This window comes from Oncorhynchus mykiss, chromosome 30 (genome assembly GCF_013265735.2).
Source record: "Oncorhynchus mykiss isolate Arlee chromosome 30, USDA_OmykA_1.1, whole genome shotgun sequence".
Taxonomy (NCBI): Eukaryota; Metazoa; Chordata; class Actinopteri; order Salmoniformes; family Salmonidae; genus Oncorhynchus; species Oncorhynchus mykiss.
The window spans coordinates 6354652-6381282 of NC_050570.1; the positions used below are offsets into that span (position 1 = coordinate 6354652).

Genomic DNA, 26631 nt, shown 5'->3' on the forward strand with positions numbered 1-26631 from the left:
CCTGATTCCAGATCAGCTTTATGCTATCTGCCTCTAGCCTGATTCCCGATCAGCTTTAGGCTTTCTGCCTCTAGCCTGATCCCAGGTCAGCGTTACACTCTCTGTCTGTCTGTCTGTCTGTCTGTCGCCTTGTCCCAGATCTGCCTCTAGCCTGATTCCAGATCAACTTTATACACTCTCTCTCTGTCTGTCTGTAATTGCCTTGTCCCAGATCAGCTTTCTGCCTCTAGCCTGATTCCAGATCAGCTTTATGCTATCTGCCTCTAGCCTGATTCCAGATCAGCTTTATGCTATCTGCCTCTAGCCTGATTCCCGATCAGCTTTATGCTTTCTGCCTCTAGCCTGATCCCAGGTCAGCGTTATTCTATCTGCCTCTAGCCTGATCCCAGATCAGCTTTATGCTTTCTGCCTCTAGCCTGATCCCAGGCTGTCTTGTCAGAGTTGACACAGATCTAGAACGGAGCTATTCTCCCTCTACCGAGCAGGGGGAAATGGTTGTTATGATGTCATTTCAACCAGATTTGCCTGCTGGCTGGGTAGCTGCCTATCTATCTGTTTGAGTGGTAAAAACTGGTAATGAATTCAATAATCAACACAAAAAAATATTGGCGCGTGATCAGAATTCCAACTCAACCCCCCCAAAAAAAATATCCAAAGTTTCCAAATAATTCCCACCAGAGGGCGCCACATGGCAACTGCCAATTCTAATACTAACCCTCACTTTCTTTTCTCCCCTTCAGCAGCATCCATGAGGAAGAGGACAACCTGAGTCCGGAGCAGAAGGCTGAGCGGGAGCGGGAGCGACGGATGGCCAACAACGCCCGCGAGCGCCTTCGTGTCCGTGACATCAACGAGTCATTCAAAGAGCTGGGTCACATGACCCAGCTGCACCTGAAGAGCGAGAAGCCCCAGACCAAGCTGCTTGTTTTACACCAGGCCGTGGCTGTGATACTTAGTCTAGAACAACAAGTCAGAGGTCAGCACTGCGACCATCTTGAACACGTCTCTCTCTTGCAAAAGAGATTGTGTCTATTTCTTAATTCATCTTTCCTCGAATTCCTCGCATCCTCTCTCCTCGACTCCTCTCTCCTCGACTCCTCTCTCTCCTCGACTCCTTCTCAAAACACATTGGAAGAGAAGGTCTGAGGAGAGAAACATTGTATTTTCTCTATCCAATAAGAGATTGAGAAGGAGATTAAGAAAAGACGGAAAGATACATTGAGATATGGTTATTATCTAAATAATCTGTATAAATATAAGTTGAATGAGTACATACTTCACTACAGTGGAACATGAATGGGGTGGCAGGGTAGCCTAGTGGTTAGAGCGTTGGACTAGTAACCAACCGAAAGGTTGCAAGTTCAAATCCCCAAGGTACAAATCTGTTGTTCTGCCCCTGAACAGTTCTGCCTACTGTTCCTAGGCCATCATTGAAAATATGATTTTTTTCTTAACTGACTTGCCTTCCCTGTCAGGTCTATGAGACAGTACTAACGTAGATGTCCTGTATCCCTGTCAGGTCCATGAGACAGTACTAACGTAGATGTCCTGTATCCCTGTCAGGTCCATGAGACAGTACTAACGCTGATGTCCTGTTTCCCTGTCAGGTCCATGAGACAGTACTAACGCTGATGTCCTGTATCCCTCTCAGGTCCATGAGACAGTACTAACGCTGATGTCCTGTTTCCCTGTCAGGTCCATGAGACAGTACTAACGTAGATGTCCTGTATCCCTGTCAGGTCCATGAGACAGTACTAACACACATGTCCTGTATCCCTGTCAGGTCTATGAGACAGTACTAACGTTGATGTCCTGTATCCCTGTCAGGTCCATGAGACAGTACTAACACACATGTCCTGTATCCCTGTCAGGTCTATGAGACAGTACTAACGTAGATGTCCTGTATCCCTGTCAGGTCCATGAGACAGTACTAACACACATGTCCTGTATCCCTGTCAGGTCTATGAGACAGTACTAACGTTGATGTCCTGTATCCCTGTCAGGTCCATGAGACAGTACTAACGTAGATGTCCTGTATCCCTGTCAGGTCCATGAGACAGTAATGTACATGTCCTGTATCCCTGTCAGGTCTATGAGACAGTACTAACGTTGATGTCCTGAATCCCTGTCAGGTCTATGAGACAGTACTAACATAGATGTCCTGTTTCCCTGTCAGGTCCATGAGACAGTACTAACGCTGATGTCCTGTTTCCCTGTCAGGTCCATGAGACAGTACTAACGTTGATGTCCTGTTTCCCTGTCAGGTCTATGAGACAGTACTAACGCTGATGTCCGTGTGATCTGCTACCTCTAGAGCGTAACCTGAACCCTAAGACAGCCTGTCTGAGGAGGAAGGAGCAGGTGAAGATGTCAGCTGGGTTAACAGATGCCCAGGGCCTGCAGCAACACCAGGCATCACCGCATCCTGGACTAGACACTGCTAACCCCATGGGACATCATGTCTAAACATCTAAAACAGGTAACAGTACAAAGATCTCCCATTCTTCTTCTTCTTCTTCTTCTATGTCTGTGTTTAGACAGGAAGCCCCCCCCCAAAAAAAAGTTACTTTGATTGGTATTTTGACCAATCGGATCAGGTCTTCAAATGATATGCTGTGAAAAGATCTGATGTGATTGGTGGAAAGAGATCAGATTTGGGCTGCCTGTCTAAACGCAGCCTTCTTCTTCTTCTTCTTCTATGAAAGCGTGTATTGATCCAAGTTGATATAATCTATAGTGTGAGAAACGTTATCAACCACATGTTTTCTTTCTTTCTACAGATGAAGTGTGGAAAAGGATCATCCTGAGATGGTGAAAGACCATTCAATGACATTCAGTGTTATCTCTGGGACCCAGTAGCGAAGAAACAGAAGGATTTTCGTTGGGGGGGGGGGGGGGGGGGGGGACAACCTAAAGTGTTACAGCAGCTAATTAATCACGACAGTAGTGACAATTTCCTCCTGATCGACTTGTGCCTAAACTTACTTGTAACCAGCAAATGTTTCGTACAAAATGTTTTTTATATTCGTTAGTACAGTGAATGAAAAATGTACAGTGAAAAACAACAAACAGAACACTGTCCTGTTTAAAACAATGTTTATTTCATCATTTTGTATCCTCCTCTGTCAGTGTTGTCCTCTTAAAAGGCTCTGCATGGTCAATCCAACATCTAGCAGTGACCGTACAGCATTTACCTCCACAGAAGTCAGAGCTTTCATACAATGTATTGGTGCTGTCATACGCAGCCAATAAATTGGTCCGAACCGCACAACTCACAGTGATTCAGGGATAATCTCTATAGCCATCCAGCTAATTTACGAGCAACTGGCTAAACGAAAAGACAAGATCTTATCTCTACTGAGATGTCGGAGTTTGTTTCCCGGTGCTTGACATAGGAGCTCAGCCAAAACAACATGAAGTACAAAGGCTGCATCTCCATCACGAATCTCCCCGAATCCCCCCCCCAGCAAAATTAGTCTACATTTAAGGCTATTGTTTATTTGTGTATTTCACACTACGTTGAAGTAAAAATGCTTGTATGGATGTCAACCCCAATACATGTTCATGTCATCAATCAACTGCATTACAGGTAAAAAATGACTTTGACGACCACCTCTGATTTCTGTATGCTAGTGTGTGTGTGCCAATCCAGCGTCCTTCTATCCCCCACGGTCTTCATTCCATTGACCTCTTCACCCTTCTATCCCCATTACCTCCCTGATCTCTTTCCAGGAGTTCAAACTCATTTTTGTGTCTTAGAAATCCCTAGACAATGTATCATAAATATGTTTTTTATTTGTAAACTTGTTCTGATAGCCTGTCGTCAAAGTTGTACATTGTTGTTGTCAAGGAAGTTAATTTGTGTTTATACAGGATGTACCTCCCCACCTACCGTCAACCAATCATGTCAATCCGGAGCTATACGGATCCCTTCGCATTGTTACGGAATTTGGGAGGCGCACGGCATCGCCATACGGAGCTCGATTTGGCCTCATCGAGCCTCCAGGGGCACTGCAGATCAAGCTTAAAATGGCTTTAGGCTGAAACAAGGCTTAAAACTAATTTATGCTTGCTCAAGAAATATGAGGCCCCGTGTGACGCAATGGCGGAGGCTTCGGAGGCTTGAGGAGGCCAAATCGATATCCGTACTGCATCTCCGTGCTCCTTGACGAAAGGTGAGGGCTGGAGGTCCTGCATAAACACCAACTCACTTCCTTGACAACAGCTCTACTCTGCTCCACGAAGTGATGTATGGCCACTGCTGAGGGTTGACCATGCAGAGCCTTTTAGTTGTATGTACATGCTTGTGTTTAGGCAGAGTCAGAGTTTTTAGAGCTAAGTGCACTTTTTGCACAGATGGATTAATACTTAATTGTTTTGTTTTTTTATAGAAAATATTGATTACTTTTTACTAACTTGCTTTAGTTGATATTTTCTACAATTACTAATATCTAAATATCTGAATTACAGATTTTAAATTTGAAACAAATGTTGTTGTTTTTTTCAGAAATATCTTTTTTGTCATATATTTTACCAGACATTGTAAATAATGATACCCTAAACAAGCCATGGCTTAGTGTATATTGGAGAATTCCATAATGGGGGATGTCTGTAAAACCCATACCTTCAGGTATGTACCGTTATGTTGATGAGTGTCACCTATGTCATCTACAGGAAATGTAAACCATAAAATAATTTCTTATCTTATTTTTCCCTACAATTTTCATTCTCAGAAAAGACATCCGGTATGTATTATTCGAGGAGTTAATGATGATGATGATGATGATGATGAACACACGCGCAATTTCTTGAATAGCTGGACAATTCCGCTAGGGGGAACACGTACTTGTGAATAGAGACTGGAATAGGGAGGGGGAATCCCGAGCGCCATAAAACAGCTCCCGCAACACTGGCACTTCAGCCCGGGCACTACTTTTAACAGAACTGCGCGAATTTAGGTAAGACAATCACAACGATTTTGCGCAGTGGGACACTTTTCTAAACCCGTCTAGCAACTGTTACTCAAACCAATTTCACAGTTAGTGCTTTGTAAAGTGATTCTCGTTTCGGCATTGTTTTTGGTAGGCTGTTTTATCGTTCAAGAACATCACGTTTGATCCGCTAGTAAAGGTAGAGTGGTGTTTTATTATCCGCTGGTAAAACTGCATTGCGGATTATCCATGCATATATCCTTTGTCTTTAATCAAAATCGTACAAATAGAGGTTGATAAAGTACTTGTGAAGGATACACATTTTTGGTATGGGTTAATAATTCAAAGGGGGCTCCTGAGTGGTCTAAGCGGTCTAAGGCACTGCATCTCAGTTTTTGAGGCGTCTCTACAGACACCTTGGTTCGAATACCAGGCTGTATCACAACCGGCCGTGATTGGGAGTCCCATAGGGTATGGCACAATTGGCCCAGCGTCGTCCGGGTTTGGCCGGGGTAGGCCATCATTGTAAAAAAAATAATTTGTTCTCAACTGACTTGCCTAGTTAAATAAAGGTTAAATGTAAATAATTTGTTCTCAACTGACTTGCCTAGTTAAATAAAGGTTAAATGTAAATAATTTCAATTCATTTTTTTAGATATTGTTGTTCATTAAATAATTGTATTCCCACTGGGCAAAAACGGGATTAGCCAACGTTGTTTACCCGTCATATCAACCCCAAATCAAAGTGATGATGTTGAATCAATGTGGAAAACTTCGTGGATTTTGCAAAAAGTCATTTTGTATTTTTTTCCACCTAACTTTGAACCTAAATCCAATGACATGGTGCCATTTTGTTGTTGAAGTCACAATAGTTGACAAATCAACCAAATGTAAATCAAAACTAGATGTTGAACTGACAGCTGTTGCCCGGTGGGCTGTAAACACGGTAACAACTGTCACCTATATTGGAAAACAGTACTTTTGCATGTTGTTTATTTCAATAACAATGTACATTGTTCTAAAAACGAACGTGTGTTTTTGTTTTTTGTTCCATAACTGACTTTCTCTCATAATCATATCATAAACATGTGGATGACAAAAGTCTGGTCAGAGTGTGTGTGTGTGTGTGTGTGTGGATAACGATAGTCTGGTTGGCGCGACCACGGCCAGTGGTACTCGTCATGCAGCAGTATTGTCCTGTATACAATAGTTACACTGTTAGCACACTGAATAAACTGTTTTCTATATCAATGTGCTGTGTGTTGATGTTGGTGTTTTCTCTCTCTCTGTGGCTAACTGGTTAGCGCAGCTGTCTCTGAGTGACATCAGATGCACTTGGGATGTCATTGTTGTCAGTTGGTCCACATGACTTCTCTCTGTTTTGTAAACAGTCACCTCATCCAGCTGATGCCATAGAAAGTGATGTATTTTTCACTGGGGTTAAACTGTTGTAAAGACATGGGTGGTTATTGGAGCCTCCAGGTTGAGAAGAGCCGTGGTAATGGTTAGTCAACTAATAATGCCATAGAAATAATGCCATAGAAAGTGATGTATGTCAACTAATAATGCATCAGCCTCTAACGTGTTGTATTTGGCGTCTTTTATAGCTGTGAACCTCTTCAGTTCTGAGGGAGGTCCTCTATTCATTCAGGACTAGTGTGGACCCAGCAAACACACAACGTTGTCTTAACGTTGACTCTCTATAAATGGAGTCTCACAGACACGGAGTGAGTGGCTCTTCTCCAGACTTCAGTAGAATACAACAGGGCTACAACATGCAGCAGCCGAGGCCTGGTCCCAGAGGCAGCCCTCGACCTCACAGCGACAGCAGCAGCATGTTCGGGGTTAGGGTACAAGTTCAGGGAATTGAGGGTCTTCCTTACGTTGTGTTGAACGGGGATAGTAGAGCAGCTCTGCCATCTGGTGGCCTGGAGAGCTACAGCAGGCACTGGGACCACCAGGAAGTGTTTGTCAACGCCCACAGCCAGTCTGAGTACACCTTCATGGTGAATGATGGGCGATCTTCATTCAGTAGTCCCAATGTGGAGCACAGACCTCCCAACCACCAGAGGGAGTATGCTCATGGAGGTGCTCTGACTGAGGTTAAGGAATCACAGAAGATTCCGCTGGCGTCCGCTGCGTTCATGTTCGACTTCCAGGAGTCACAGAGGACCGTGCCGACATCTAACACGGTGTTGAACTTCCAGAGACACCCAGAGCTGCTGAAACCCTACAACCCAGACAGGAACAGTCTCAGCCCCCTCCCAGTTTCCACCCGAAGACTCTCTGTTCCCCCCACTCAGACAGCCTCTGTACCTAGGCCGGGACATCTCACCACACCTCTCCAGAGTGGGGCAGAGGCCACCCTGATCCAGGCAGCAGGGTCTAGACCAGGAGCAGCCAGGATCCCTCTGCCTGCTGGGGGTGTAGAGTGGGCCCCCACCCCTGTCTCGGCCACCAGCCAAACCCAATGCCCAGGCCCTGTCTCAGCCCCCACCCAGACCCAATGTCCAGGCCCTGCCCCCACCCAGACCCAATGCCCAGGCCCTGCCCCTGTCTCAGCCCCCACCCAGACCCAATGCCCAGGCCCTGCCCCTGTCTCGGCCCCAGCGCCCCACCACTCTTCTTTGGCCACCTTACTAAGCCCCCCAAACGAGATCACCAACATCCCCAGAAGATCCCCAAACTCAGTGGACACAGAGCCCATCTCCTCCATAGGTAGCCTGATCAACCAGTTCGACAGCCCCCAACAGATGGGTCGAGCTGGGCCTAGGAGAGGGAGGATAGCCCCTGAAGACCGAAGGAGGTCACGTAGCGTGGACAGCAGACAACAGTGTCACTCATACCCATTGGACCCCTCCAGCCCTGCCTCGGTCATCAGAGGGGCCAGGGGAGAGACTCCAGGCGGATCCACCAGCGCCCCAGGGTCACCTAAGGTGAGAGGGGCCAACAGACCCTCCACTGTGATGTTTAATAGACTACAGTGGGAGGAGAAGGAGCCTAGCGGGAGGTCATCCAGAGCGGTGAATGTGCTGTACGGAGTGGAGGAGACCTCCATGACCAGATCCAGGTCTCTCAACCACACGGAGGAGGAGTCAGAGAGAGACATTCAGGTAAAGAGATTAGCTTTAGAGGTTTTACCCGGTTTAAAGAGTTAAAAAAAATATATATATATATATCTATGTTTTTCCTTGCAAATGTGCCTTTGCTACTGTGCTTTTGCTTGCTCTTTGAGGGTCCCAGTCGGGTTACTGTAAAGCATTCTTTTAACTTTTGTGATTGATTGAGTGATTAATTGATTGATACACCTTTGATATCCTGTTGTGTGTTCATTTAATCAGATCATCACTCCAGATCTTCTGGGAGGTCAGAGGGGTCAGCACGAGGTCTCAATTGAACCACAACCAAATGAAGACACCGCCAAAAAGATACTGTTCACTTACCTCAATGATGGGTGAGTAACACTGGACTAAATCAACCACTGAGTACTGTCATCATTCTTTGACCTGTTTAACCTTTATATTACCTAGAGGCTTTTTTTGAGGTGTGACATAACTTCCTTGGAAAGATACCAGCTGGAATGTTTTCCCCAAAGAGAGTTGGAATCAATTCCGATCTCATTCCATTTCCAACGAGGAGAATTGGAATTTCAGTTTACTTTTTTAATTGATTGAATTAAAATGGAACTTAATGACCCCCGATCCTGATCCCAAGTGACCATTACACATTTCTCATATCCTGCCTCTCATATCCTGCCTCTCATATCCTGCCTTTGATGAGCTGAGGGAGAGAATGTGACATACAGTTGTTAGTCTGATAAAGGATTGCTGTTTCAGCTGTGTGTGTGTGTGTGTGTGTGTGTGTGTGTGTGTGTGTGTGTGTGTGTGTGTGTGTGTGTGTGCGTGTGTGCGCACACACACACACACACACACACGCCAGCTCAGGAATACAGACTGCAATGATGAACACCCTTCCAAATAGCCAACAATGGAATATCAATTTCACCTCCTCACTGTAGTGAGTTTAAAAAAAAATGGCAACATCTGAAATATGTCGGTCCTCTGAAGCTCAGTTAGTATAGAATGGAGCTTGCAAATCCAGGATGGTGGGTTCGATTCCCGGGGACCACCCGTATGTAAAATGCATGACTGTAAATTGCGTTGGATTAAAGCGTCAGTGTAAATGGCACCTATTAATATCAACATTTGAAACGTGTCAGTTTTAGTCTGGCGTCACCATTCGACCAAGGTCTTGAACGAACGTGAGGAAGCCTGGAAATGGAGGCTCTGTCAGGCTTTAGCACAAAGCTTAAATAAAGGTTAAATAAAGGAAAATATATATAAATATCACTGTTGTTCTGTATGCTAGTTATATGACTGGGTATGTTGTTCTGTATGACTGGGGTATGTTGTTCTGTGTGCTAGTTGTATGACTGGGGTATGTTGTTCTGTGTGCTAGTTATATGACTGGGGTATGTTGTTCTGTGTGCTAGTTATATGACTGGGGTATGTTGTTCTGTGTGCTAGTTATATGACTGGGGTATGTTGTTCTGTGTGCTAGTTGTATGACTGGGGTATGTTGTTCTGTGTGCTAGTTATATGACTGGGGTATGTTGTTCTGTGTGCTAGTTATATGACTGGGGTATGTTGTTCTGTGTGCTAGTTATATGACTGGGGTATGTTGTTCTGTGTGCTAGTTATATGACTGGGGTATGTTGTTCTTTATGCTAGTTGTATGACTGGGGTATGTTGTTCTGTATGCTAGTTATATGACTGGGGTATGCTGGTGTCATTGAACTCCATGTGTCTGTTTGTTGGTATTCCCTCAGGACTACTGATAAAACCTCAATCACTGAGAAGAAGGTGAACCTGGTGTTTGACAGAATCAGTCAACTGAAGTGGAAGACTGCAGAGAACGTGGAGGAGGAGATCAGGGTGAGGTTAGATGACATAGTTCAGATGTATGGCTGTGCCGTCCTAGGGGATCCCCAGCCCAGATGTGGTTTAGATGGATGGCTGTGCTGCCCTAGGGGATCCACAGCCCAGACGTGGTTTAGATGGATGGCTGTGCCGTCCTAGGGGATCCACAGCCCAGACGTGGTTTAGATGGATGGCTGTGCCGTCCTAGGGGATCCACAGCCCAGACGTGGTTTAGATGGATGGCTGTGCTGCCCTAGGGGATCCCCAGCCCAGACGTGGTTTAGATGGATGGCTGTGCTGCCCTAGGGGATCCACAGCCCAGACGTGGTTTAGATGGATGGCTGTGCTGCCCTAGGGGATCCCCAGCCCAGACGTGGTTCCAGATGTGGGATCCCCAGCCCAGACGTGTGCTGCCCTAGGGGATCCCCAGCCAAAACTTTTTGAGAACCACTGCTGTAGTTTACATAGACGGTTGAGACTTCCATATAGAAGCATGTTATACTAACACATTCATATCTTTGTAAATACCTATGTATTTTCGTGTTGTATTTCAGTGTAAAGGAAAGAAAAGTACAGTAGGGGAAAGTACTGTGTCTGTCTGTGAGGCAGAAGCAGGTTGGTGATGTGTTGTTGGACCGGTTTGTAGGACTATGCTGCGAAGGCCAAGGAGGCGAAGGAGCTTCAGATGACAGGAGCAGAGCTGGAGAGAGAGGTGTCACAGCTGAAGACACAGCTGGAGCATAAGACCATGGTGCAGTATACAATACAATACAATACAGTACAATACAATAAGGTGTGATACGATACTGTACAATATACAATATAGTACAATATACAGTACAGTACAATAAGGTGCGATACGATACAGTACAATATGACAGTACAGAATACATTACAGGACAGTATGGTACAGTACGATACAATACAATACCGTGCAGTACAGCACGATACAGCACGATACAGTACGATACAATACAGTATAATACAGTACGATACAATACAGTATAATACAGTACGATACAATACAGTATAATACAGTACGATATAATACAGTACGATACAATACAGTATAATACAGTACGATATAATACAGTATAATACAGTACGATGTAATACAGTACGATACAATACAGTATAATACAGTACGATATAATACAGTATAATACATAATACAGTATAATACAGTACGATATAATACAGTACGATATAATACAGTATAATACAGTACGATACAATACAGTATAATACAGTACGATACAATACAGTATAATACAGTACGATACAATACAGTATAATACAGTACGATACAATACAGTATAATACAGTACGATACAATACAGTATAATACAGTACGATACAATACAGTATAATACAGTACGATACAATACCGTGCAGTACAGCACGATACAATACAGTGCAGTAAAGTACGAGACAGTACAGTATGATACAATACAGTATAATACAGTACGATACAATACAGTATAATACAGTACGATACAATACAGTGCAGTACAGTACGATACAATACAGTGCAGTACAGTACGAGACAGTACAGTGCAGTACGATACAATACAGTATAATACAGTACGATACAATACAGTATAATACAGTACGATACAATACCGTGCAGTACAGCACGATACAATACAGTGCAGTAAAGTACGAGACAGTACAGTATGATACAATACAGTATAATAAAGTACAATACAGTATAATACAGTACGATACAATACAGTGCAGTACAGTACGATACAATACAGTGCAGTACGATACAATACAGTATAATACAGTACGATACAATACAATGCAGTGCAGTACAGTACGATACAATACAGTGCAGTACGATACAATACAGTGCAGTAAAGTACGAGACAGTACAGTATAATACAGTACGATACAATACAGTGCAGTACAGTACGATACAATACAGTGCAGTACGATACAATACAGTATAATACAGTACGATACAATACAATGCAGTGCAGTACAGTACGATACAATATAGTACTTTTAGCAAGATATTTGTAATTGTTTTCTCCTTATGTTAATGGAGTCCAGCTCGGACACGTTTATTCTCACTAGTACTGATTTTGCAGATGGCGTTATTTTTGTGGTGATCGTCATATATGGTTATTGTTTACCTACTTTAGTTGAATGCACTGTGTGTCCTGCAGAGTGGTCGGAGTCTGGCGGAGGTGTGTTACAAGGCCCAGACAGACATGAAGACTATTCAGGAGGAACTGGACAGGAGACAGGAAGAACTCTCTACGCTACGGGATAGGCTGGCTCAGATGGAAACGGAGCTCGAGGTCGCCATAGAGGAGTAAGAACATTTCCACAAGTGCATAGGGGTCTAGAAGTCATTTTGGGATTGTGTTTAGGACCATAATCCCCCTTGATGATTATTATTAGTCCCTATCCGTTAAGAACTTCTTTAGCACAACAGTAAACTTGCACATTCTCATCTGCACATCTATCACTCCAGTGTTCATTTGCTAAATTGTAATTACTTCACCACTATTGGCCTATTTATTGCCTTTACCTCCCTTACTTCATTTGCACACACTGTATACAGATTTTTTTTTTCTATAGTGTTGTTGACAGTACGTTTTGTTTATTCCAGGTGTAACTCTGTGTTGTTGTGTGTGTCACACTGCTTTAGCTTTATCTTGGCCAGGCCTCAGTTGTAAATGAGAACTTGTTCTCAACTAGCCTACCTGGTTAAATAAAGGTGAAATATATATTTTTTTAAAGGATCTGAAAGAATTGAACAGGTGTAAGTAAGCATTTCGCTAATTTCCTCACAACGTCTTGACATAGTATGATTTATCTGGTGCTCTGTAATATTAAATTCCCTATCTATTCTGTTGTATTATTTCTATTGCCAGGCTAGTCCGGGTGAAGACTGAGAGAGAGCGGGGCCGTACAGAGATGAAGGACCTTCAGCAGCAGCTGTCTGAGATGCACGATGAGCTGGACCAGGCTAAGAACACAACACAGGCAGACGGCACAGAGAAACAGCTCCTTCTAAAGGTAAGCACAGAGAAACAAGCTCCTTCTAACGGTAAGCACTGAGAAACAAGCTCCTTCTAATGGTAAGCACAGAGAAACAAGCTCCTTCTAATGGTAAGCACAGAGAAACAGCTCCTTCTAACTAACGGTAAGCACTGAGAAACAAGCTCCTTCTAAAGGTAAGCACAGAGAAACAGCTCCTTCTAACGGTAAGCACAGAGAAACAAGCTCCTAACGTTAAGCACAGAAAAGCAGCTCCTTCTAACTAACGGTAAGCACAGAGAAACAAGCTCCTAACGTTAAGCACAGAGAAACAGCTCCTTCTAACTAACGGTAAGCACTGAGAAACAAGCTCCTTCTAAAGGTAAGCACAGAGAAACAGCTCCTTCTAACGGTAAGCACAGAGAAACAAGCTCCTAACGTTAAGCACAGAAAAGCAGCTCCTTCTAACTAACGGTAAGCACAGAGAAACAAGCTCCTAACGTTAAGCACAGAGAAACAGCTCCTTCTAAAGGTAAGCACAGAGAAACAAGCTCCTTCTAAAGGTAAGCACAGAGAAACAGCTCCTTCTAAAGGTAAGCACAGAGAAACAGCTCCTTCTAACGGTAAGCACAGAGAAACAAGCTCCTTCTAAAGGTAAGCACAGAGAAACAGCTCCTTCTAAAGGTAAGCACAGAGAAACAAGCTCCTTCTAACGGTAAGCACAGAGAAACAAGCTCTTTCTAACGGTAAGCACAGAGAAGCAGCTCCTTCTAACTAACGGTAAGCACAGAGAAACAAGCTCCTAACGTTAAGCACAGAGAAACAGCTCCTTCTAAAGGTAAGCACAGAGAAACAGCTCCTTCTAACGGTAAGCACAGAGAAACAAGCTCCTTCTAAAGGTAAGCACAGAGAAACAGCTCCTTCTAAAGGTAAGCACAGAGAAACAGCTCCTAACGGTAAGCACAGAGAAACAGCTCCTTCTAAAGGTAAGCACAGAGAAACAGCTCCTTCTAACGGTAAGCACAGAGAAACAAGCTCCTTCTAAAGGTAAGCACAGAGAAACAGCTCCTTCTAAAGGTAAGCACAGAGAAACAGCTCCTTCTAAAGGTAAGCACAGAGAAACAAGCTCCTTCTAACGGTAAGCACAGAGAAACAAGCTCTTTCTAACGGTAAGCACAGAGAAGCAGCTCCTTCTGACTAACGGTAAGCACAGAGAAACAAGCTCCTAACGTTAAGCACAGAGAAACAGCTCCTTCTAAAGGTAAGCACAGAGAAACAGCTCCTTCTAAAGGTAAGCACAGAGAAACAGCTCCTTCTAAAGGTAAGCACAGAGAAACAAGCTCCTTCTAACGGTAAGCACAGAGAAACAAGCTCTTTCTAACGGTAAGCACAGAGAAGCAGCTCCTTCTAACTAACGGTAAGCACAGAGAAACAAGCTCCTAACGTTAAGCACAGAGAAACAGCTCCTTCTAAAGGTAAGCACAGAGAAACAGCTCCTTCTAATGGTAAGCACAGAGAAACAAGCTCCTTCTAAAGGTAAGCACAGAGAAACAGCTCCTTCTAAAGGTAAGCACAGAGAAACAAGCTCCTAACGGTAAGCACAGAGAAACAGCTCCTTCTAAAGGTAAGCACAGAGAAACAGCTCCTTCTAACGGTAAGCACAGAGAAACAAGCTCCTTCTAAAGGTAAGCACAGAGAAACAGCTCCTTCTAAAGGTAAGCACAGAGAAACAGCTCCTTCTAAAGGTAAGCACAGAGAAACAAGCTCCTTCTAACGGTAAGCACAGAGAAACAGCTCCTTCTAAAGGTAAGCACAGAGAAACAGCTCCTTCTAACGGTAAGCACAGAGAAACAAGCTCCTTCTAAAGGTAAGCACAGAGAAACAGCTCCTTCTAAAGGTAAGCACAGAGAAACAGCTCCTTCTAAAGGTAAGCACAGAGAAACAAGCTCCTTCTAACGGTAAGCACAGAGAAACAAGCTCTTTCTAACGGTAAGCACAGAGAAGCAGCTCCTTCTGACTAACGGTAAGCACAGAGAAACAAGCTCCTAACGTTAAGCACAGAGAAACAGCTCCTTCTAAAGGTAAGCACAGAGAAACAGCTCCTTCTAAAGGTACGCACAGAGAAACAAGCTCCTTCTAAAGGTAAGCACAGAGAAACAGCTCCTTCTAAAGGTACGCACAGAGAAACAGCTCCTTCTAAAGGTAAGGGAACGAGTTGATATTCTTGCTCAAAACATTCTGTTGGCCTCCCGGGTGGCGCAGTGGTTAAGGGCACTGTACTGCAGCGCCAGCTGTGCCACCAGAGACTCTGGGTTCGCACCCAGGCATAAAACTAGCATACAAAACAACATACCCCAGTCATACAGAACAACATACCCCAGTCATATAACTAGCATACAGAACAACATACCCCAGTCATATAACTAGCATACAGAACAACATACCCAAGTCATACAGAACAACATACCCCAGTCATATAACTAGCACACAGAACAACATACCCCAGTCATATAACCACATACCCCAGTCATATAACTAGCATACAGAACAACATACCCCAGTCATACAGAGCAACATACCCCAGTCATACAGAGCAGCATACCCCAGTGTGTCTGTGTTAGGACCTGGCCCAGCAGGATTAAATCAATTAACTCGGTGTCTGTGTCTAGGACCTGGCCCAGCTGCGGTTGGACTACCAGGGGCTCATTCAGGTGCAGGAGGAGCAGGAGGAGGTGCTACACTGGAGGGAGAGGGAGCTGACTGCCCTGAAGGGAGCCCTGAACGAGGAGGTGGAGAGTCATGACAAGGAGCTGGGCATTATGAAGGAGGTGCGCGACAAGGAGGTGCAGAAGCTCCGAGAGGAAGTTGAGGAGGTGAAAGAGGTATTGGACTGAGATACGGGACATGCTACTGCTAGTAGAATCAGTGGTGTAAAAATACTTTAAAGTACTACTTAAGTAGTTTTGTTTATCTGTACATTACTTTACTATTTATATTTTTGACTACTTTTACTTCACTACATTCCTAAAGAAAATAATGTACTTTTTACTCCGTACATTTTCCCCTGACACCCCGAAAGTACTCGTTACATTATGAATGTTTAGCAGGACAGGAAAATGGTCCAATTCACACACTCATCAAGAAAACATCCCTGGTCAACCCTACTGCCTCTGATCTGGCAGACTCACTAAACAGAGAACATCCCTGGTCATCTCTACTGCCTCTGATCTGGAGGACTCACTAAACAGAGAACATCCCTGGTCATCCCTACTGCCTCTGATCGGGCAGACTCACTAAACAGAGAACATCCCTGGTCATCCCTACTGCCTCTGATCTGGCGGACTCACTAAACAGAGAACATCCCTGGTCATCCCTACTGCCTCTGATCTGGCAGACTCACTAAACAGAGAACATCCCTGGTCATCTCTACTGCCTCTGATCTGGAGGACTCACTAAACAGAGAACATCCCTGGTCATCCCTACTGCCTCTGATCTGGAGGACTCACTAAACAGAGAACATCCCTGGTCATCCCTACTGCCTCTGATCTGGTGGACTCACTAAACAGAGAACATCCCTGGTCATCCCTACTGTCTCTGATCTGGCAGACTCACTAAACAGAGAACATCCCTGGTCATCCCTACTGCCTCTGATCTGGAGGACTCACTAAACAGAGAACATCCCTGGTCATCCCTACTGCCTCTGATCTGGCAGACTCACTAAACAGAGAACATCCCTGGTCATCCCTACTGCCTCTGATCTGGAGGACTCACTAAACAGAGAACATCCCTGGTCATCCCTACTGCCTCTGATCTGGAGGACTCACTGAACAGAGAACATCCCTGGTCATCCCTACTGCCTCTGATCTGGCAGACTCACTAAACAGAGAACATACCTGGTCATCTCTACTGCCTCTGATCCGGCAGACTCACTAAACACACATGCTTCGTTTGTAAATGATGTCTGAGTGTTGGAGCCCCTGGCTATCCGTCAATAAAATCAAAAACAAGAAAATGGTGCCGTCTGGTTTGCTTAATATAAGGAATTTGAAATTATTTATACGTGTACTTTTGATACTTAAGTTTATTTAAAACACAAAAAGAGAACAACATACCCCAGTCATATAACTAGCATATTTTAGACTTTTACTCAAATCGTATTTTATTGGGTGACTCATTTTTTCTATTAAGGTATCCTTACTTTTACTTAAGTGAGTGACTTTTCCCCCAGTGTCCCAAGTGACTAAATATATTTACATTTGTCATATATTAGTTGACTTTGAGTTTCAATGTGTTGTCATGCAGAAGGTTGTGAGTTTCATCCTAGGTTTTTTTCTACTAATAATCCACCCATCTCCTGTGTATACTACCTCCTCTCTCCCTGCTAGAGTAACACAGTGCTGGGCCAGGAGAAGAGAGAGATGGAGGAGGAGAGAGGGGAGGCACGGGGACAGGTGAATCAGCTGATGCAGGAGAGGGAGGAACTGAGGGGACAGGTACTGCAGATGGATGTACTACGTTACCCATAATGCTCGATACTACAGAACCCACAATGATGTACTACAATAACCATAATGCTCTATACTACAGAACCCATAATGATGTACTACAATACCCATAATGCTCTATACTACAATACCATAATGCTCTATACTACAGAACCCATAATGATGTACTACAATACCCATAATGCTCTATACTACAGAACCCATAATGATGTACTACAATGTCTCAGAGCAGGAGTACTGATCTAGGATCAGTTGCCTCTTGTCCATTTGACGTGATGGTGTGTCCTGTCTCCTCACTAACCAAGGTGGAGGAACTGGAGAGCAGGGTGGAGCAGCTTAACCTCGTCATCAAGGACTCCAAAACCCTGCAGAGACAGCTGGTGAAATGCATAGAGCAACTCAAGGTGAGGTAGAGAGAGATAAAGAAAGCACACAAAATATAGACAATGAATTTAGATGTTCTGTGAAAATGCATGGCCAGGTATTGAAGGTATATTTATTACAGATGTGATTCCACAGAGGGAGAAACGGCAGGTTGAGGAGACTCTAGAGGAGGTGAGGGAGAAGGAAGAGGAGATGTCCCAGGCAAACAAAGCCCTTCTCGTACGTCTGGAGAATGTACAGGTGAGTGGATACAAGGACCACACAGGTCGTACTGTATCAGAGTCAATGGAAGATACCTTATTCAGAACTCGCTGGTAAACATCTCCTTAGCACAGAGTACGTCCAACTTGGAAAACATGTTGTGGGAGCTGTTGTTGTGTTAGTTGTTGTTGTGGAAGCTGTTGTTGTGTTAGTTGTTGTTGTGGGAGCTGTTGTTGTGTTAGTTGTTGTTGTGGGAGCTGTTGTTGTGGAAGTTGTTGTTGTGGGAGCTGTTGTTGTGGGAGCTGTTGTTGTGGAAGCTGTTGTTGTGGAAGCTGTTGTTGTGGAAGCTGTTGTTGTGGAAGCTGTTGTTGTGGAAGCTGTTGTTGTGGGAGCTGTTGTTGTGGAAGCTGTTGTTGTGGAAGCTGTTGTTGTGGAAGCTGTTGTTGTGGGAGCTGTTGTTGTGGGAGCTGTTGTTGTGGAAGCTGTTGTTGTGGAAGCTGTTGTTGTGGGAGCTGTTGTTGTGGAAGCTGTTGTTGTGGAAGCTGTTGTTGTGGGAGCTGTTGTTGTGGAAGCTGTTGTTGTGGAAGCTGTTGTTGTGGAAGCTGTTGTTGTGGAAGCTGTTGTTGTGGAAGCTGTTGTTGTGGGAGCTGTTGTTGTGGAAGCTGTTGTTGTGGAAGCTGTTGTTGTGGGAGCTGTTGTTGTGGAAGCTGTTGTTGTGGAAGCTGTTGTTGTGGGAGCTGTTGTTGTGGAAGCTGTTGTTGTGGGAGCTGTTGTTGTGGAAGCTGTTGTTGTGGTAGTTCTGCCACACACAGTACATTCTCTGTGTGTGTGTGTGCCCACAGAGTGAGATGACCCAGCTGAACCACCAGCACAGGGAGATGAAGGAGAGACTGAAGGAGGAGACGAGAAGAACGGAGGAGTTGAAGAGGACGAAGAGTGATCTGGACGAGGAGAGGAGACTGCAGAACAGCACTGTGGAGGAACTGCAGAAGGAGGTGAGGGAGGGAGGGAGGAGGGGAGAGAGAGAGGGGCTAGGTCATAGGTCACTGAGAAGAACACTGTGTTTCTATGCGGAGGAGCGGAAGATGTTATCAACCTCCACTTTACTGATTACCTCCCTACAGTGCTGCTGGGTTTTTAAATAGTTCTAATAGTCATGCATTAACCCTAGAGTTGTCACCAGTACAAATGATAGGGGTTGTATGAATTTACTTTAAAACCTGTATCTATCATGGGGGGGATGTTAAATTAATACCGTTCAGTCTGTCTCACTCTTCCATCTCTCTCTCTCTCTCTCTGCCCCCCCACTGTGTCTCTCGCTGCCCCCACCCCTCCAGATGAGTACTATAGTAGAGGGCTGTGAGGTGTCCACTGAGAAGCTCCAGCTCCAGGTTGATGAAGTCAGAGAGAAGAGCCACTCCGCGCTGTCTGAGCTCCAACAACAGCTGCAGGAAAAGGGAGTGGAGTTGGAGAAATCCCGACAGACTGCCAGAAAACTGCAGGAAGAGGTGTGGCACACATTTTTTTCCCCCTGATGAGTCACCAATGGATGGATATCATATTCTCTTTCTCTCTCTCTCTCTCTCGCTCTGTCTCTCTATTCAATTAATCTTTCTGTCTCTCACGCTCTCTCAGTCTCTCTCTCGGTCTCTTTCTCTCTTGGTCACTCTTTCTGTCTCTCACGCTTCAGAGATAAGGAGGTGAGGAGTGATTCTAGAGCTAAATCTTTCTCTCTCTCGCGCTCTCTCTCGGTCTCTCTTTCTGTCTCTCACGCTTCAGAGATAAGGAGCTGAGGAATGATTCTAGAGCTAAAATGTTTATCAGGAGAGGAGACTGAAGTAAATTTCAGCTGTAAACATGTTGAGATGAAGGCTATCCAAGACACTTTACCTGGTGTTACGTTCTGTGTGTGTGTGTGTGTGTGTGTGTGTGTGTGGGGGGGATCTATGTTGTGTGTTACGTTCTGTGTGTGTGATGTGCTATGTTCTGTGTGTGTGTTCTATGTCGTGTGTGTGTGTGTGTGGTGATCTATGTTGTGTGTTACGTTCTGTGTGTGTGATGTGCTATGTTCTGTGTGTGTGTGTGTGTGTGTGTGATCTATGTTGTGTGTTACGTTCTGTGTGTGTGATGTGCTATGTTCTGTGTGTGTGTGTGTGATCTATGTCGTGTGTTAAGTTCTGTGTGTGTGATGTGCTATGTTCTGTGTGTGTGATCTATGTCGTGTGTTAAGTTCTGTGTGTGATGTGCTATGTTCTGTGTGTGTGTTCTATGTCGTGTGTGTGTGTGATCTATGTTGTGTGTTACGTTCTGTGTGTGCTATGTTGTGTGTGTGTGTGTGTGATGTTCTATGTCATGTGTTAAGATCTGTGTGTGTGTGATGTTCTATGTCATGTGTTAAGATCTGTGTGTGTGTGATGTTCTATGTCATGTGTTAAGATCTGTGTGTGTGTGATGTTCTATGTCATGTGTTAAGATCTGTGTGTGTGTGATGTTCTGTGTGTTTGTGTTACGTTATGGTGTGTGATATACTATGTCCCTGACTGGGTTTGAACCAGAGTTGTCTATCTATGTTCTGTGTGTGTATTATTACGTGTGTGTTCAATATGTTCTGTGTGTTATAATATGATGTGTGTGTGTGTGTGTGTGTGTGTGTGTGTGTTCAGCTGCTTCCCCTGGAGCAGGGTCTGGAGCGGGGTCGTAGGGAGTGGGAGGAGGCCCAGCAGAGAGGCAGACAGCTGGAGAGGAAGGTGGAGGAGCTGGAGGGGAGGAATGCACACGCCCACGAGGACCACGCCCGACAGGTCAAACTCATGGAGGTAGTGTGTGTGTGTGTGTGCGTGTGTGTGTGTGTGTGTGTGTGTTGGAGAGGAACACACACACCCAGCAGAACCACTCCCGAGATGTCCATCTCATGGAGGTACTGACTGAAGGGCTGAACTCAAAACACACACTGTTGGACATAGACCCCCTGTACTGTAGGACATAGACCCCCGTACTGTAGGACATAGACCCCCTGTACTGTAGGACATAGACCCCTGTACTGTAGGACATAGACCCCTGTACTGTTGGACATAGACCCCCTGTACTGTTGGACATAGACCCCCTGTACTGTAGGACATAGACCCCCTGTACTGTAGGACATAGACCCCCTGTACTGTAGGACATAGACCCCCTGTACTGTTGGACATAGACCCCCTGTACTGTTGGACATAGACCCCTGTACTGTTGGACATAGACCCCTGTACTGTTGGACATAGACCCCCTGTACTGTTGGACATAGACCCCCTGTACTGTTGGACATATACCCCTGTACTGTAGGACATAGACCCCCTGTACTGTAGGACATAGACCCCCTGTACTGTAGGACATAGACCCCCTGTACTGTAGGACATAGACCCCCTGTACTGTAGGACATAGACCCCCTGTACTGTTGGACATAGACCCCTGTACTGTAGGACATAGACCCCCTGTACTGTAGGACATAGACCCCTGTACTGTTGGACATAGACCCCTGTACTGTAGGACATAGACCCCCTGTACTGTAGGACATAGACCCCCTGTACTGTAGGACATAGACCCCTGTACTGTAGGACATAGACCCCCTGTACTGTAGGACATAGACCCCTGTACTGTTGGACATAGACCCCCTGTACTGTTGGACATAGACCCCCTGTACTGTAGGACATAGACCCCTGTACTGTAGGACATAGACCCCCTGTACTGTAGGACATAGACCCCCTGTACTGTAGGACATAGACCCCCTGTACTGTAGGACATAGTCCCCTGTACTGTTGGACATAGACCCCCTGTACTGTTGGACATAGACCCCCTGTACTGTAGGACATAGACCCCCTGTACTGTAGGACATAGAACCCCTGTACTGTTGGACATAGACCCCCTGTACTGTAGGACATATACCCCCTGTACTGTAGGACATAAACCCCCTGTACTGTAGGACATAGACCCCTGTACTGCAGGACACACTGTTGGACATAGACCCCTGTACTGTAGGACATAGACCCCTGTACTGTAGGACATAGACCCCCTGTACTGCAGGACACACTGTTGGACATAGACCCCTGTACTGTTGGACATATACCCCTGTACTGTTGGACATAGACCCCCTGTACTGTTGGACATAGACCCCCTGTACTGTAGGACATAGACCCCCTGTACTGTAGGACATAGACCCCTGTACTGTAGGACATAGACCCCCTGTACTGCAGGACACACTGTTGGACATAGACCCCCTGTACTGTTGGACATAGACCCCTGTACTGTAGGACATAGACCCCTGTACTGTAGGACATAGACCCCTGTACTGTAGGACATAGACCCCTGTACTGTTGGACATAGACCCCTGTACTGTTGGACATAGACCCCCTGTACTGTTGGACATAGACCCCTGTACTGTTGGACATAGACCCCCTGTACTGTAGGACATAGACCCCTGTACTGTAGGACATAGACCCCTGTACTGCAGGACATAGACCCCCTGTACTGTTGGACATAGACCCCTGTACTGTTGGACATAGACCCCCTGTACTGTTGGACATAGACCCCTGTACTGTTGGACAGAGACCCCCTGTACTGTAGGACATAGACCCCTGTACTGTTGGACATAGACCCCTGTACTGTAGGACATAGACCCCCTGTACTGTAGGACATAGACCCCCTGTACTGTAGGACATAGACCCCTGTACTGTTGGACATAGACCCCCTGTACTGTTGGACATAGACCCCCTGTACTGCAGGACACACTGTAGGACATAGACCCCTGTACTGTTGGACATAGACCCCCTGTACTGTAGGATATAGACCCCTGTACTGTTGGACATAGACCCCCTGTACTGTTGGACATAGACCCCTGTACTGTAGGACATAGACCCCCTGTACTGTAGGACATAGACCCCCTGTACTGTAGGACATAGACCCCCTGTACTGTAGGACATAGACCCCCTGTACTGTTGGACATAGACCCCCTGTACTGTTGGACATAGACCCCCTGTACTGTTGGACATAGACCCCCTGTACTGTTGGACATAGACCCCCTGTACTGTAGGACATAGACCCCTGTACTGTTGGACATAGACCCCTGTACTGTTGGACATAGACCCCTGTACTGTTGGACATAGACCCCTGTACTGTAGGACATAGACCCCTGTACTGTAGGACATAGACCCCTGTACTGTTGGACATAGACCCCTGTACTGTAGGACATAGACCCCTGTACTGTTGGACATAGACCCCTGTACTGTAGGACATAGACCCCTGTACTGTTGGACATAGACCCCTGTACTGTTGGACATAGACCCCCTGTACTGTTGGACATAGACCCCTGTACTGTAGGACATACTGTTGGACATAGACCCCCTGTACTGTTGGACATACTGTTGGACATAAACCCCCTGTGCTGCAGGACATAGACCCCCTGTACTGTTGGACATAGACCCCTGTACTGTTGGACATAGGCCCCCTGTACTGTAGGACATAGACCCCCTGTACTGTTGGACATAGACCCCCTGTACTGTTGGACATAGACCCCCTGTACTGTTGGACATAGACCCCTGTACTGTTGGACATAGACCCCCTGTACTGTTGGACATAGACCCCTGTACTGTTGGACATAGACCCCCTGTACTGTAGGACATAGACCCCCTGTACTGTAGGACATAGACCCCCTGTACTGTAGGACATAGACCCCTGTTCATTTCTTTCTCTCTTCCCTTCAGATTGTGTAAGGAGTGTTCCAGTGTGTTGTTGTATGATATGTCTCCTTTGTGTTGTTTACCTGCCTCCTCTATTTATACCTGTAGACTGACATGGAGTGGAAAAGCACAGCGCTGGCTAATCCTCGCTGAAAAATGTAATTGTTGTTAACTGATGGCAAAACATTGACTTCACTGTTGACTCACCATTGTTTGATACTGAAAGGTCAAAGGTCCTGTTTTCACTTGTAAACAGAACAGTCCGAGTTGATGGACCAGTCTGTACAAATATAACTAATGTCTTAATAGTTATAAAGCTATGGGGTCCTGCTTTATAATGCCGTGCAGCTTCATAAAGCCTCCATAAAGCCTTCATAAAGCCTTCATAAAGCCTCCATAAAACCTTCATAGAGCCTTCATAGAGCCTTCATAGAGCCTTCATAGAGCCTTCATAGAGCCTTCATAGAGCCTTCATAAACACTACATAAAGCCTTCATAAACACTACATAAATGTGTTACAAATCATCTATAACTATATGCCATGCTTTATAAAGGGTTCATAAATGTGGCTTAATGGTGTGACATAACCCACTATGTCACATACGGCATAAACCTGTGCTTTCGTTAAGGGTGGCATAAGCACCGCTTAATTAAAGGCTTAATAAATCATAAATTGAGGCTTCACAAAGCATTTATAACCCTGTCATGCATCTTGGTAGAGCGTTGCAGCGGCAGGATATTGGGTTCGATTCCCGGGACCACCCATACGTTAAAATGTGTTCACGCATGACTGGAAGTCTCTTTTGGATAAAAGCGTCTGCTAAATTCTATATATTATATTTCACTAAAACATTTCTAGGATGGCACCAACCTCTTTCCCTCCTGGCTGCTTAGTCAATATTTGACCTGACCTCAACTTCCCCCACAATGCTTTGCTACAGGATGACGTACACTCTAAAGTACAGTCAAGCACAGCAAAAACCTTTGGTAGGGCCTTTTATAATCTATTTATATTTTTTGCCAACGTTTTCCCCAAATTCAGTTTTGGATTTCCTACATTTTTTCGGAGTTTACCCTATTTTTTTTCACTCTTTTTAAAAAAACATTTTTTTATTTTTATAGAAAACAACAAAATTAGATTTTCTGTGCCCACAACAATGCTTAAACCACATTGAGGATGACTTATGAGGACTGAGAGAAAAAATATAAGAAACTTAGATTTTTGAGTGTAGTTGCCCTTTAATTCAGTGGTGTTTGGTTAGCGGATTTTCTGTCACACAGTAAGACACACGATGTGATTTGGCCGCCAATAGAATGTGTGGATTATAATTCCAGCAACACTCCGTATTACTCACAGCCCCCTGAAATGACACCACATGTACATCCTACAGACCCTACTGAGTGTTACCTACGATACTTTATTTCTGAACCCAGAATAGTTCTTGCTCTATAAGCCAATATGTATTCTGTATACAGTGATTTGCATTGGGGCCATTTATTTGACCTTGGTACATGTTTTAAAACCACAAGTTTAATTTTAAAAGTCACTTAAATATGAATCATTGTTCATGTTTAGACAATTATTTGTCATATATCACGAATGGTTATTGACATTTTTCTATTATCACTTAGGGTACTCGCTCTTTATTATGTATGCTTAGTCACTTTACCCCTGCCTACATGTACACATGACCTCCATTACCTCGACTAACCTGCACCTCCGCACAGTGACTCGGTACCGACTGTACATAGCCACGTTATTGTTAATTTTTATTGTTACTTTAGTTAATTTAGTAAATATTTTCTTAACTGCATTGTTGTTTACTTACGGGCTTGTAAGTAAGCGTTTCACGGTAAGGTCTTTCGCCTGTTGTATTCGGCGTTTCACGGTAAGGTCTTTTGCCTGTTGTATTCGGCGTTTCACGGTAAGGTCTTTCGCCTGTTGTATTATGAGTTTCACGGTAAGGTCTTTCGCCTGTTGTATTCTGTGTTTCACGGTAAGGTCTTTCGCCTGTTGTATTCGGCGTTTCACGGTAAGGTCTTTCGCCTGTTGTATTCGGCGTTTCACGGTAAGGTCTTTCGCCTGTTGTATTCGGCGTTTCACGGTAAGGTCTTTTGCCTGTTGTATTCGGCGTTTCACGGTAAGGTCTTTCGTCTGTTGTATTTGGCGTTTCACGGTAAGGTCTTTCGCCTGTTGTATTCGGCGTTTCACGGTAAGGTCTTTTGCCTGTTGTATTCGGCGTTTCACGGTAAGGTCTTTCGCCTGTTGTATTATGAGTTTCACGGTAAGGTCTTTCGCCTGTTGTATTCTGTGTTTCACGGTAAGGTCTTTCGCCTGTTGTATTCGGCGTTTCACGGTAAGGTCTTTCGCCTGTTGTATTCGGCGTTTCACGGTAAGGTCTTTCGCCTGTTGTATTCGGCGTTTCACGGTAAGGTCTTTTGCCTGTTGTATTCGGCGTTTCACGGTAAGGTCTTTCGTCTGTTGTATTTGGCGTTTCACGGTAAGGTCTTTCGCCTGTTGTATTCGGCGTTTCACGGTAAGGTCTTTCGCCTGTTGTATTCGGCGTTTCACGGTAAGGTCTTTCGTCTGTTGTATTTGGCGTTTCACGGTAAGGTCTTTCGCCTGTTGTATTCGGCGTTTCACGGTAAGGTCTTTCGCCTGTTGTATTCGGCGTTTCACGGTAAGGTCTTTCGCCTGTTGTATTCGGCGTTTCACGGTAAGGTCTTTCGTCTGTTGTATTCGGCGTTTCACGGTAAGGTCTTTCGCCTGTTGTATTCGGCGCACATTTATTTAGAACATTTCCAAAATTCCGGAATTACTTTTTTTTTTTCATATCGCTGAGTTTGTAAATCAAACGCTCACTCAAACGCTCACTTGTGCTGCCACTGAACAGCAAAAAAAAAACAAGTAAGTGAACTTTTATTTATTGTCATTTTAAATGAGTTTGTAGTAGTTCAGTGTTGAGTTAGATTACATACTGTAGCTACC

General features: G+C 44.8%; 2 protein-coding genes across 3 annotated transcripts in view; both read left to right on the top strand.

Annotated features, from left to right (window-relative positions):
• Positions 1–2895, top strand: part of LOC110522709 (transcription factor 12-like) — a 17555-nt gene extending 14660 nt beyond the window's left edge. The window contains exons 7-9 of one of the 2 annotated variants that reach the window (XM_036968795.1): positions 741–976; positions 2315–2479; positions 2781–2895. In XM_036968795.1, the coding sequence (XP_036824690.1) occupies positions 741–976; positions 2315–2466 (388 nt within the window). In that variant the 3' untranslated portion in view covers positions 2467–2479; positions 2781–2895. The remainder of the gene's footprint in view (positions 1–740; positions 977–2314; positions 2480–2780) is intronic. The other variant, XM_036968796.1, reaches the window with a different exon arrangement.
• A 1320-nt stretch (positions 2896–4215) lies between these two features.
• Positions 4216–26631, top strand: part of LOC110517067 (cingulin-like protein 1) — a 39478-nt gene continuing 17062 nt past the window's right edge. Inside the window, exons 1-14 of the mRNA XM_036968794.1 lie at positions 4216–4958; positions 6539–8044; positions 8273–8385; positions 9760–9865; positions 10497–10601; positions 12025–12173; positions 12739–12883; positions 15514–15726; positions 17230–17337; positions 17655–17753; positions 17869–17973; positions 18777–18929; positions 19272–19442; positions 20598–20750. Coding sequence (XP_036824689.1) covers positions 6638–8044; positions 8273–8385; positions 9760–9865; positions 10497–10601; positions 12025–12173; positions 12739–12883; positions 15514–15726; positions 17230–17337; positions 17655–17753; positions 17869–17973; positions 18777–18929; positions 19272–19442; positions 20598–20750 — 3027 coding nt within the window. The 5' untranslated portion in view covers positions 4216–4958; positions 6539–6637. The remainder of the gene's footprint in view (positions 4959–6538; positions 8045–8272; positions 8386–9759; positions 9866–10496; positions 10602–12024; positions 12174–12738; positions 12884–15513; positions 15727–17229; positions 17338–17654; positions 17754–17868; positions 17974–18776; positions 18930–19271; positions 19443–20597; positions 20751–26631) is intronic.